At 35.6% G+C, this 14,357-nt stretch overlaps 1 protein-coding gene across 21 annotated transcripts in view; it reads right to left on the bottom strand.

The window, feature by feature from the left end:
* PPP1R9A (protein phosphatase 1 regulatory subunit 9A) overlaps positions 1-14,357 on the bottom strand; it is a 315,461-nt gene that overhangs the window by 39,403 nt on the left and 261,701 nt on the right. For all 21 annotated transcript variants that reach the window (XR_014815840.1, XM_021063370.2, XM_021063375.2 and 18 more), the window contains 4 exons: positions 12,836-12,889; positions 9,560-9,789; positions 7,934-8,030; positions 7,668-7,839 (listed from right to left, as the gene is read on the bottom strand). Coding sequence is in view for 20 of the 21 variants with exons in the window: in XM_021063370.2 (XP_020919029.2) it covers positions 7,668-7,839; positions 7,934-8,030; positions 9,560-9,789; positions 12,836-12,889 (553 nt within the window). In the remaining variant the exon portion in view is untranslated. The remainder of the gene's footprint in view (positions 1-7,667; positions 7,840-7,933; positions 8,031-9,559; positions 9,790-12,835; positions 12,890-14,357) is intronic.

Genomic DNA, 14,357 nt, shown 5'->3' with positions numbered 1-14,357 from the left:
CTTTATCTAATATGATGATTATATACATTTACCTATATACATTTACCCTTTAGTTAATGTGTGGATTATGTGAGTTTTCTAATGTTAAATGAACTTTGGGTTCCTTGCACAGTTGGCCATGATAATATATATGTATATCTTTAAAATACCTTTCTTAATTCAAAATTTATGCTTATGAACAGTAGTTTGTTGTTGTTGTTGTTTGTTTTTTGTTTTTAAGAGAATTCTGGCTAGCCAATGGGTATTCACTCTGCTCATCCAAGAGTAGAAGAGGAACTCTATTCCAGAACACAATTGTGTTAGGTAGTTTAAACCTCATAAACCTATGTTAACCCCATATCTAGCTTAATTGTTAAATATACAGATATATATCAATTAATTACACAGAAAACCATACTCTAACTTCTAGGAGTGTAATGCATTTGCCAGGGAGCATAACTTCTAATTTATTGACATTTTATATTTATTAAAAGCTCATTTAAGAACTATGCCTGTACTGTATTACAAAGATTATTTTTTAAGGAAAAGAAAAACTTGTACAAAAAAGAATGTGTTTTAAGAAAAAGGAAAACTTCAGCTCTTTGAGGACTTTTTTCAACTCTTTACTCAATTATGCAGGTCACATTCCAATGGGGAAGATATTTTTAATTGCAGTAGGGACTCATTCCCAAACAGAACAAATTTGACTTCACATAAAACCAATGAATGGATTATTTTTATAAAATGAAGACTGGCAATAAAGCTTGTCCATTCAATTTCAATTACTGGTTATAAGGTATAGCCACTGATATTCTTTCATGTTTAGAAATTCTTTGTCACTACTAAAATTGTTTACAAACTTGTAATAAACTTGTTTACAAACAAACAAATAATCCACAATCACTAAGTTGGCACATTTTAGTGAATAGTCAATCCATCCCTCCAGCAAATATTCTAAATTTTATCTGTAGGTATACCCACAAAGAATAAAAGTTAATATAGGAAAAAAAAATAAGAAAAAGAAATCCCCACTTCATTAATCCAAAAGAAGGCAAGAATGCAGATAAAAAGAACAAAGAAAGATGTTCTTTTTTTCTGTTAGATGAGAAACAGTAAGATGTTAGATTTAAACTTAACATATCAGTAAATAAACTAAAAAATCAACTTTTTAAATGCATCCAAAGATTGAGAAAAATTTTTTAAAACAAGATTGAGACTGTAATAAACAACTATCTTCTGCTTATAAAAGACATAGAAAACCTGCAGTAAAAGAATGGAAAAAGACACCACACAAAACTTACTAAAAGAAAGCTGATACAGCTTTTCAAATATTGAACAAAGCAGATAAGAAAGTGAATTACTAGAAATAAAGAGGGACATTTCCTAATGATTAGAGGTCAATCTACCAAGAAGATATGTCAATTTGAAATGCTATGTACCTATTAATACTACCTCAAACACATGAAGCAAAAATTGACATATCTAAAAGAAGAAATAGATAAATCTACAATTATAGTGTTAGATGTTTTTTGACACATCTCTCTCAGTAACACATTCTAGAAGTTTTAAACATGGTTAGCAAATTTCACCTGACATACATGACAGAACACCTGAGCACCAAGCTAGGTAAAGAGAGACCATCATTTTTTAATCCATTTTCTCCCCTCAGTGATTTAAATTGCTTTTACTAGGGAGTTCCTGTCGTGGCTCAGCCGAAATGAATCTGACTAGTATCCATGAGGATGTAGATTGGATCCCTGGCCTCACTCAGTGGGTTAAGGACACTTTGTTGCCATGAGCTGTGATGCAGGTCACAGAAATGGCTCAGATCTGGCATTGCTTTGGCATAGGCCCACGGTTGCAGCTCCAATTTGACCCCTTGGAAACCTCCATATGCCACCAGTGTGGCCCTAAAAAGACAAATAAAATAAATAAATAAACTGCTTTTACTGAACACCACAGTGCATATTTATGTGATGCTATTAGTCTACTGAGGTTCACTGTACAAATATCCCCTAATACAATCATCAATGGATTTACTATAAGGATGTTATCAATATTAATATCATTGTTTGCTCCAAATGCATCATTTGTACATATTGCTGTAGTCTCATGAGCAGATGGTTTCTCTTTATCTTACAAACACTGTGGACAGTGTCATGGACAAAGGTTTCCATTCCCTTCTGATGACTAGAAATCTTAGAGCGAAATTAAAGACTCAGTTAGAAATAACATAAATGTGGTATATGTACTCGTAGCATCATTTCTGGCTCCACTCTGTCCTCATCCTCTTTGTTCTCCCTTACCTAGGGATTGAACTGGAACTGTAGCTGCCGGCCTATGCCACAGCCACACTGGATTTGAGCTGCATCTGTGACCTACGTCACAGCTTACAGCAATGCCAGACCCTTAACCCACAGAGCAAGGTCAGGGATCAAACCTGAATCCTCACAAACACTATGTCAGGTTCTTAGCCCACTGAGCCACAACAGGAACTCCTACTTTGCCACTTTCAATTCACCCTGTCCTGTCATATAAAGGGGTCTCTCCAAGTTACTTCTAGATACTGCATGAATGAATGAAGAATAAGAATTTAAAAACACCCAGGTGGTGAAAAAGGCAGTTACTCTTAATGGCAGTTGGTTACTTCCCCTTGCTTTTCTTGATAAAGATTTTAATTTAAATATGAGTAAATTACTAAGTAATGATTCAATTCAGAAAAATAAGATTCAGTGCAAACCAATAAGCTAACAATTGGGTCACCAAAAACAAACGCACTTGGATAAGGCCTGATGACCACAGAATTGGCTGGCTGGAATATCTAGGCAGGTTCAGATTTCTACCAACATGCCCATAAGTCCTGGGTGTTGCAACCATGCATAATGGGTTCATGATTAAGATGTAGACTACTATTTTGGTAAATCTGGGGCCTTACTGCAAAAGCCAAACCACTTTGTGGGAAAAAGAGTAAGGGAAGGGAGAAATAGCAAGAAGATACTATTTTCATTATTCATTATGCTCCTTCCTCTAAGATACTCTTAAATCACCTAAAAAAGCAGCTAAGAAATATTATTTTTAAAAATATTGGAATTGACTAATTAATACAATACAATATTTTCTGAAGGTCTAGACGTTCCTACAATCTGCTATCTTTCAATTTATGTCTTCTTCTTCTTGCACAATTCTCATTAGAACTATGAAATAGTAAGTAACTAAAAGAACTAAGGAGGAAATGACTTATATAATCTCCCATGTTCACAGTTTGGAGAAGATAACATGCAGTGTTATCTAATTGGTGGTTCACTGGCTGAGTAGATGGATACGACAAAAGAAAAGCATTTGGTAGTAAGACCCAAACTTCAAAAGGATCCTTGAATTACACTTACAAACTTACCAGTCACCCAGTTCTTGTTATGCCTCAAAACTATTAATGGTATAACTCTGGATTTCCTGACTTATGACTTCAGCCTTTTCTGGGAACAAAGAGTTTCCATCAGTTGAATAGGAGAAGCATCAGATTCCAGAGAAGTAGTATGGTTCCGGTGACTAGTTAAGAAAATGGGCTATGGAGCTGCACTGCCTGAGTCCAACTCCTGGTTCTGCCTCTTGCTCATAGAGAGACCTTGGCTAGATGGCTTAATTTCTCCATCTGCATTTTCTTGATCTATAAAATGGGATGGCAACAATACTACTTCTTAGGGTTGTTGTGAGGATGAAATGAATGATTTTGAGTAACTTAAAACATTGCCTGGCCAGCAGAAACACTATCTCATCCTAGGAATGATTTTTTTAATTGGAGTATAGTTGGTTTATAATATTGTATTAGAAATTACTGTTTGTTATCATTATTGTTGACTTTGAAAATGCTATCTTTTTCTATTAAAAGAATTTTTAATTTCTAAAAAATGTTATTGGGTCACAATGCTTATAAAAATTCTTCTTAGGCATCCAAAGCATACTTTTAATACAAGAATATCCTGTGACACACCTTTAACATATAAAGTCTATGAATTGGGAAAAAATTATTCTATTTTTATTCACCTTTTTCTCTTCTTCAAACTTCCTCTCATTTTTTTTTTCTTTTTTTGCTTTTTTAGGGCTGCACCCTGAGGCATATGGAAGTTGTCAGGCCAGGGGTAGAATAGGAGCTGCAGGTGCCGGCCTACACCACATCCACAGCAATGTGGGTTCTGAGCCGTGTCTGTGACCTACACCTCAGCTCATGGCAATGCTGGATCCTTAACCCACTGAGCTGATCCAGGGATTGAACCCACGTCCTCATGGATACTAGTCAGGTTCGTTACCCTGAGCCACAACAGGAATTCCCTCCCTCTCATTTCTTAAAATATTTATAGCATGTTTTTGTTTCATACCAAACACTTCACCTTCCTTACCTGGAATATCTGGAAGCTCAGGAAGAGCATGTTATTGAAATGAGTTTTTATAGGGAATTCAATCAAACTAAGACTACAACCAAGATCTTTTTAACATGCCTGTTCTCTGCTCTTTTTCTAATCCTGACTATCCTTGAATATCTGGGAGGCCACAGATATTTACAGTCACTTCAGGGCCTTTGGATAGAGGTAGAGAACTTTCATACAGGCCAGCATTACTCAGACATGGAGAAATGTCAAACATGAAACATGACAGTAGGACAAAACTGTCATTTTTTACATCCTGGAATACATGTAAAATAATCTCTCACCAGCATATTGGTATAATCTAAAATGGATTTAGGGTTTGTTATGGTTCTGGGTGAAAAAAATTGTTATATTTGCTTTATGTATTATAAGAAAAAAGTACTAGAATTATTAAATAATAAATTCGTATATGTAATATATTAACATTTTAATGAGATACTTGAGTAGGCTTAATTTATAGAAAGAACCATAGCACATTGGTGTTCAAATATAACTTTAATGGCGATAAATTTTGTATGGGTTGAAAAACTGTTTTATCACTCTAAAAATGTACCATAAGTCAATATTGAGAGTCACATAATTAAACCATCCTGTTGGGAAGCTCATTCCTAGAAAAACTTAAGTCCATGTGAAGAAGAAGCTGTTTATATGATCTTTCTTTCCTCCTCTTACCTTTCTGCCCTTTCCTCTCTCTCCTTTTTTTCTTTCTTTTGCTATTTCTCTCTAACACAGTTTTTCACTGACCTACAACTGATAACACTTTTGCTTCACTGAGCTGCCTCAAGACCAAAAAATATGCTAAACCTCTCATCCTATCAATAAAGCACTTGAGTGCTTGGAAAACAGGTCAGAACTAGACAGTCCGTGGGACATGGGGAAGCAAAATACTGCATCCCAAGGGCGAGAACTAGCAGAACTGACCTCAACTGTTGTATCCATCCTGTTGCAAAAAGGTGTGTGTGTGTGTGTGTGTGTGTGTGTGTGTGTGTGTGTGGTGGGGGGTAGTGGCTAGGAGAGGGGTGGGGTCATTAGATGCCAAACAGCCTGTGTTTGGTTCGCTGCTTTACTGCCTTTTCTAAACCTCTAGGACTTCAGCGTTCCCTAGCAACAGAAGCAAAGGATCAATTTAGAAAAGTGCTTTCCAGAGCATTCCTATATAACTACTGACCAAGCCATTTTAGTTTATGTGATCAAGCAATTGAAATTCAAGGAGATTTATCACTGACTGTCCTCAGCAGCAAAACTGGAAGAGTACTGCTTGATATGTATGCTACTAATGTCTGAGATGACTGATACTACCTCTATTGCACTAGCATGGATTGGTTTCAGGAAGAATTAGTAGTCTCTGCATCTCACCGTGAACCAACAGTGTTGCTAGGGAAACTGATAATTATGTGGCAAAATAGAGGGTGTAGAATAGAAGAAAAAAGAGTTCAGAAGAAATGTACCGTTTTGATTCAAATCAGCATGTTAATGGTATAGTTTGTTGATCTTCTGTAGTCATATAATTTAATAAATACTATTAATTATTAGTTGACAAGATACAGATTTCTGAACTAAAAGAAATGAACAGAAATGGCTCAGATTCTTAAAAGCTACTGGTTACTGATCATACTTCATGTATGGCACAGCAGGAATATGTATTAAAAACTACAATGAATTTTAAGAGTTAAAATATTCAAACAGGTGGAAAAAATATTGATTTCTGGCTTAAAATAATCTTATAGAGTTCCAGATATAAAAACTATAATTCCACAAAGTTCTAATAAAATTTCTTTTTTTCCACTTTAAGTCATATAGCCCCTAGACACACTTGGGTGGAGAAGAAAGAAGTGTTGCCATTTTTATTACTATATGTAGTAAAAAACCAACCCAAAGAAGTTGAATGACCTTCCTGAAGTCACACATCTCTTCAGTTAGTGCTAATGCTAGTACTAAATACTCTTACTTAACTCCTGGGAGGCATTATTTACAGATTATGTCTTAGTAAGGGAAAACACAGCAAAAGGATATACACTTAGAGAATAGACTCAAATCTATAAATATTACTTTAATTTTACATGAAAATGTCCAACATTTTTCATTTTTTAATGGCTAAGAGTTTGTTCTCAAAGTTAATGATATGATATAAACACTTATCAGGAAAATCTCATTGGAGACATTTTACTATGTGCAAAAGAACATCAAAGAATTAAACAGCTCATTAGTGATCCAAGTTTTACTGCATGTCACACCACTGCCTGTGAGTTGTCAGACACTTCATGACAATGCTGCTGCATGACATTCTTTTCCTAACATTTACTAGATGGATATTTTAAAAGATAAAATCAAAAGTTTTATATCCTCTTATGTACTTACCTTTAAAAATTCTTATACACTATCTAATTTATAAATATACTACACATATCAAAACATTCATTCACATTCTTATACACACAATCCATACAAGGGTGTCTGTTTTGGGAGAAAGTAAGTGATTTATTTATGGTTGGTGTATGAAAGAAAACAACCATTTACAAAAGAAAATGTTTCTAAAGTTTCGGTCTGATTTGGTCTTTAACAGGAAGGAATGAAGTGTATACACTGAACAACAAGGAAAAGCAGAAAACTATAGAATTGAACTCAATGAATTCCACATCTTGGAAGTAGGTAGTCAGCCTTCTGATGTTATGAAAAAGATCTTCATTCTAGTGATTTAAAAAATCACTTATTTTAAGCCTACTCATTAATACCTAAGGAGTGTATCTCATCCTAGATGGGATGAATGATCAGTTTAAGGCAGTTTATTAAGCTATCAACAGTAAATAATATCTGCCTTATCTGAGTTGGAATTTTGTTATTTCTTTGTATCAAATATTTATTTTTGATAAATCAAGAGCAAAATGACAGATTCCTATTTTGATAAGCCCTTTCTTCTTTCCCATAGCAGGAAGTCTTTTTCAACTTTTAAATCTCTCTCTCTTTTTTTGGGGGGGAGGTCTTTTTAGGGCCACACCCATGCAGCGTGTGGAGATTTCCAGGCTAGGGATTGAATTGGAGCTACAGCTGCCAGGCTATATACCACAGCTCACGGCAGTGCCGGATCCTTAACCCACTGAGCAAGGCCAGGGTTTGAACCCACGTCCTCTTGGATACTAGTCAGATTTGTTTCCACTGAGCCATGACAGGAACTCCCTCAACTTTTAAATCTCTGAATAAGAAAAAGAAGAATGTAAGGCCAATTTTTACAGTTCTTAAAACCAATTTTTATGGTTAGGTTAAACAAACCTTGACTCAGGCCATCATGACAAGATGTCTGCTTGACATCCAAGTTCTCTATGCTATCTCCTTTTGAGACTTCACCAAGAGATGTCCTTCTCTCAAAGATGTTGTTGTTATTGTTAACTTGAGTCCCATTTTGCTTCAGTAGCCTGAACACCTCAGCCTCCAAATCTCTAATCTAAGAGAGAAAAAATATACCCAGTCATAAAACTTTAAAGCAGCACTGCTCTCCAAGTACTGGGCAAATTAGTAGCTTTGGGCACATAACTCACCCGTACTTGAAGGCCTTGAACTTCCACGAGATGAGCTTTTTCCAAATCTTCTATTTTCTTTCTTTCTGCTTCCTGTCTTTTGATGAAATCAAGTTCTCTTAAGAAGAAAATAATAAATCTCATTGCATCAAACATTCAATAAATGAGGAAACATGTAAAAATTCTTATCTGAAGCAATATACTGAACAGTGAAATAAATAACCAAACAGTTATTTAAATAAACAAAACCCAATCACAGTTAGAGAAAAGGGATCTAGTAATGAAAGCAAACAATTTAATGGATTACAGAGTAAAAAGAAAAAAGCTTTGATTCTGCTTACTATGGTTTTCATTTTTAGCTCCTCATTCAAGAACAGTCGTTCATATTTAGATAGAAGCTACTGAACTAATGACCCAATTTGAGTAATTTAGGGGAGATAATTACATGTCGAGTAGATGTAATTCCACATCTACAAAGTCATATACCTAGTAAACTGGTGGGACTGCATGGTGAGGGTTTAAAAAAAGATAATTGTAATAAGATTGCTTCCCACGAATGACAGAAGATGGGGGCTGGATGGGTCAGAAACACTTAGGGGGAGCTGTCACTTAACACACCTGAAGAGGATACAGGGAGAAGGAGAAATATCTCCATTTTGAGAATCTGGGATGCAATATTCAAGTTAGGCAGACTTTATCATAAAATTATTATGTAAATAGAGTTAACTATATTTTTGGCAAGAAGAATTAAAACAGTGATGTACTAAATTTATAGTCCTAAGAGCAATTTCTCCCTTTTTAATAAACTTTTGATAGCAATCTCTTTTAAATATTAAAAACATTATTTGATGATAGGAAATAACAGGTATGGTGAATCTTACATATATGTTTAGCTTCTAAGGGCCATGGAAGCTAGAAGAACAGAGGAGATACAAAGAAAGGTGCTACTTTCTATTGTTCTAGCTAGCCGGAAGTAACAGATAAAAAACTCTGGTAAAAATCTCCCTGACCATCTCCCTGAAATTACACCAAGATCCAACAGATGGAAGCAGAGCAGCATCAGCTCAGAAATGGCTGTTGAAACTGAAAAGCAGAGTGTAGTGATGATTTCTCTTACTACAGTGAACTGAGGTCCTTGTGACTCTCAGCAGCTGAGAAAAGGAAAGTGACAGGGCAGGGGGTCTGGCTAGTCAATATTTATACTCTCTGTAGTGGGAAAATTCTGAAGTTACTGAATCTTAGAGATAGAAGCAGCCTCATTAAGGCCCCAGTGGCTGTTTTGCACATACTACGTCCAGTAGTCACTCTGCATGACTTCAGCTGGGCTTCTTACTTCTGAGTCACAGAGATGTTTCAAGAAGGATAGAGGTTGAAATGTTTTAATAGTTACTATCAGTGATTAATTAACAACAACAATAACAAAAAAACAGGAAGTAACTGGTTGCCTAAAAAATTACAAACAAAATACAATCTCATAAGAAAAAAATGACAGAAGAGATTTCTAAAACTGAATGTCTATGCTTTATCTATGCTACTTAGGAAATAGCTGAGGTCACCTTTTCTTTTCCACTACATATGACAAAACTAGTGGATATAAACCTTCTTGAGATGCACGCAACTACTCTATAGTCATTAGAAGCTGCTTACTTTTGCTGAAAATCCTTGATCAGTTTCTTTGCTTTATTGTATTTCTTTTCCAAGGCCTGATACTGGCTTTGGGTCTCTTTTAGGTGCTCATTCACTGTGTGGCATAACGTTTGAGCCTCAATCCAATAGCTCTCCAACTTTAACATTCTTTCTTTATTCTCTTCTATATTCTGTTGGAGTTGCGTCTTTTCTAGCTCCCACCTCACTTTCTCATTTTCTGCTGCTTGCAGCTGGACAAAGAAAATGTCAAAGCAAGGTTAATCTGGGTATTTTTGTAGAAAAAAATCCTTCATATTTTTACAGCATGTTTTACATTCCATTGTTACATATACTCAATCATCAAACACCCTGAGATGAAAAGAGTATGTATTATTTTCACTAGTACATAGATTACAATATGGAAATCTTGAAAAGTGAAATGGTTTGTCCAAGGTCACATATCTAATAAATGATAAAACATGGATATGATTCCAACTCCCATGGTACCATGTGGTGTATGAAATTCTGTGGCAGTGAAAAATGTTCTAGAGTTTGAGTCTATCCAATCAATTTCAACATGCTTTCTTTTTGAGGTTTTTAAAACATACATTTGTACGTAAAGGGCTAACTAAAAAGGGAGTGGGGAGAGGCAAGCTGGGAAGAAGAGAAGGGCAGAAGCATAGTACGGCCTAATGGTTATGATGAGGACGTTGGAGTCATGCAGCTTAGATTTGAATTCCAGCTCTGCCATTATTGGCCCTTAAACCTTGGAAAGTACTAAAGTTCTCTAATATTCAATTATGATATCTATAAAACAGGATGGTGATGTAAAACATCAGCATGCTTGGAATAGCTCCTTGGGCAAAATAATCTAATACAAGTTATTTTTACTTTGTATCCCTTTTGATGATATTATTATATCTTTAATTTCAACTGACATGGACATAGCCTGTAGCTCGTTATTGTGCTGGCATTTTTCTGAGTTTCTAGAGCCTGATAAACCCCAATCTGCATAAAAGTACAAAAGATAGTAAAGTATACAAAAATATAAACTCTTGCTAAATTAACTTAAATCTCTCTAATGGAATAGTAAGGCAGCTTCTTGTGGTTTTTGCTTTCAGGGAAGCTCGGAATAGAAAACAAACTAGTCCAAATACCTTATTTGCTACAGAAATTCTAAACTGAGCTCTTAGGTGAGGGGTCAAAGGTCACTTATTCACAACAACTGTCTAATCTTTAAACCAGTGCTTCATCTACTTCATATGGCTCCTTTAAAGTTCAAAAGGAGGAGTTCCCGTCATGGCTCAGTGGTTAACGAATCCGACTAGGAACCATGGCTGTGCTCAGTGGGTTAAGGATCTGGTGTTACCGTGAGCTGTGGTGTAGGTTGCAGATGTGGCTCGGATCCCGCGTTGCTGTGGCTCTGGCATAGGCTGGTGGCTACAGCTCCGATTCGACCCCTAGCCTGGGAACCTTCATATGCCATGGGAGCGGCCCAAGAAATGGCAAAAAGACAAATAAATAAATAAATAAATAAATAAAGTTCAAAAGTTCAAAAGGATGCAGAGTTATTTTAAACCACCAATTTTCAAAATCTAAAATTTTCTAAAATCATACAGCATTCAGCAAATGGAAATATATATGTTTTTATGGATATTTTGCCCTAAGTACACTGGCAAAACTGATTACAAAGTAGAAAAATAGACAAAAACATTTCAAAATTAGGAATTCTAGGGCATTCCCATTGTGGCTCAGTGAAAACACATCCATGAGGATGAGAGTTCGATCCCTGGCGTCGCTCAGTAAGGATCCGGCGTTGCCCCAAGCTGTGGTGTAGGTCACAGATGAGGCTCGGATCCGGCATTGCTGTGATGGGGCATAGGTGGGCAGCTGTAGCTCTGTTTCGACCCCTCGCTTGGGAACTTCCATATGCCACAGGTGCGGCCCTAAAAAGAAAAAAAAGAAAAAAGAAAGAATTAGAATTCTATTATTAACATGGATATAAAGAGTCACAGTAAAGTAAGCTATTCTATGGTTATTATAATTGAGAAAATATAAAATACTAATTTACAGCATTTTCTTGATTAAATATCTAACACACAGCTTTGTTAAAGCATTTGCAATCACAGGAGAATCTTTTTCTCTAATTGTAACCAACAATTAAAAAAAAATCTTTTATTCTTCTATGCTGAGAAACAAGAGCAATTTAAAGCAGGACAGGGTTTTTACTGCATCTTTTATTAAGCAATGCTTTTGTGTTCAAGTTGTTTATTTACCAACCACTACTAATTAAAAAATTATTATTCACAGAGCTTGGCTAAAACCATGAATGATGTATAGACATGGTCTGACTAAAGAGCTACAGAGTTATTAGCTGAAAATACCATTTAACCAAAATAGCTTTGCTAATTCATCTCCATTTAAAACACATGGAAAAACCAAAACAAGTGTTCAATGTGAACAGAGAAACAGATTGTCACTGGTATGGGAGGAATTATGTCTTCATTTTTAAAAGACCATTAAAAATAATTTTTATTGTTTTAAAAGTAATTCAAAACATGTTTGCTTTAAAATCTTTGAAATTACATATGTGGTAAAATAAGACATAATTCAAGAAATTTACCAATTAAAAATGCCCTTTTGAATTTTGTATTATCTCATTAATAAACTAAAAATATATGCTCCCTTTTCCCTTTTATCAAGATGTTTTTCCCCCAGAAATTTAAATAATATGAACTAAACTTATCTAAAGATTTCTGGTAGCATCTGATACCTAAAATAAATTATTTACATATTAATTAAATTTCAAAATATTTAATTACTAGAAATTGGAAATTTTCCCTATGAAAAATAATTAATGTGTTATGTTAAAATGCATTGTTTCTGAAGAATAAGTCAAAATAAATAAATGATTAAACTTATTTAAAATAAGATATATAAAAAGAAAGCTATAGTAAAAACTTGTGCTTAAGGAATTAGGGGCAAAATGTAAGTCACATGGTTGAACTATTATGAACACATACTTTTTGAGGAAAGCTCAGAGTGAACTGGCCACATATGTGCAAGCATGTAAATATGCAATTATAAAATATTGTGCTACTTTTCCTGAGGGATATGGTGGCACTGACCCCACAAGGGTGTGCACTGGTAGGTTTTTCCACTAACAGTGGAAGTCAATCTTTCGCATTAGGATTCTTTCAAATGTACAGAAACAAATCTTTTAGTCCTAGGGTTGAATTTATTCATAGCATCTGAAGTTTAAAAAGGACAATTCAAACACTGTGTATTGGTACTTACCTTGGTCTTCAATTTCTGAATCTCTGCTTCTGTAACTGCATGTTTGATTTGCAACTGAAAACAGAAAAGAAAGGAAAAATATCTGAACTAAGAGTATCTATATTTTTAAAGCCTCGGCAGCTAGCAGAATACCTTATTACATAGCTGAAGGCCTAAAAAAGTGCTGCAATGCAGGAGGTTGTAAATTAAAATGTCTAGTGTGTAAAATGACTCTCCAGGTGCAAACTAATTAAACACAGGGTTTATGGCTCACACTCCCTAACATCAGATTAGGTTACGAATTTAATTGCTCAGGGACCAAAGAGAAGGAAACACACTTTCTTGCCCTCTTTGCAACTCTTCCTTTATGATTTGAGTGTCAAGAAATTGTTTCCTTGAAAATCTTGTGGATTGAATGGCTTCAACGGGCAAGTCAGCCGGTGGCTATGAGTAAAGCTTCCATTCCAAGTCTGGAAGAAAGGTGGCGCTCTGGTCCCACAAGTAAGACATTTTAGGCTTTGCAGCTCTTTTACAGCTCAGGCAGCTGCAAAGCTGGAGAACAGGATGATGCAGATCCACAGCGAAATCCATAAAAATTTTTAATTGCAGGAAAAGTACAGATCTAGATTTGTGTCCTTTAAAAGGTCTACTTCTGTTAAGGACTTAGACACCCACAAAGCTTCAGCTACTGTTTACTGGCCTGAGAGCCGCCATTTGGATTTGTCTTGTTCTCCCCTCCCCACTTTGTTTTCTTTGTAGGAGAAGAACGAAGCAAACATTCATTCCTTAAGGGATAAATAAATACACCAACATTTACGGAAAAACATTTATGGGTTGACGATCACTTTTCTAAAACCCCTGGGGCCAGATGTTTTTGGAATTCAGAATTTTTCTAATTTCAGAATCATAGTAAGATGCATTTTCCATAAATTGCTTATTGCCCACAGCGGGGCGTGGAATCCCTCTGTAATCAAACACACGGAATATTTTTTTTGCCACCAAACATGTGAATATTCTCACTAAGGTGCATAAAGGCTGCAAATAGCATCCTGTCAGTGTGGGTCAGGTTTACCACCAAAATGAGTCTGCCACAAAATTATATTAAAAAACTGTTTCAGAGCATTTTCAATTTATGATTGTACAGAAGGACTGCAAACTTCCCATGTTACTGCAATCAAATAAGTCTAAAGTTTTCCTATGGGAAAGACAGCTAATGAAAAGACAAATGTGAACCTTTAGAGAGCACACCACCCTGAACACCTCAGCTCTCTCTTTTGTTTGTAACCTGCATTTCCTTGGTGTTTACCTGGCCAGTAAGGGCATATGAGAAGGATGTAGAAGAAAAGAGGTTAGAATCAAGGACAGATTCATTCAACACTCAGATACTGATGAATAAAAGCCTAGAAACTGAGGACCTTCACGCTCTGGGCAAAATGTCCTCTCCATGATCTTTCAGGTCTCCTGTCGACACCCTGAAGACAACAAAGCTACAGCTCTGCTCCTGCTCTTGGTCTTGAGGGTGATCTTGAAACTTTCAAATCAG

This window comes from Sus scrofa, chromosome 9 (genome assembly GCF_054392235.1).
Source record: "Sus scrofa isolate SSC_HxYL_T2T_F1_AM1 chromosome 9, Sscrofa_HxYL_maternal_Yorkshire_Landrace_v2.0, whole genome shotgun sequence".
Taxonomy (NCBI): Eukaryota; Metazoa; Chordata; class Mammalia; order Artiodactyla; family Suidae; genus Sus; species Sus scrofa.
Note: the sequence above shows the minus strand (reverse complement) of the source record. Positions and strands in the feature narration are given on the sequence as shown.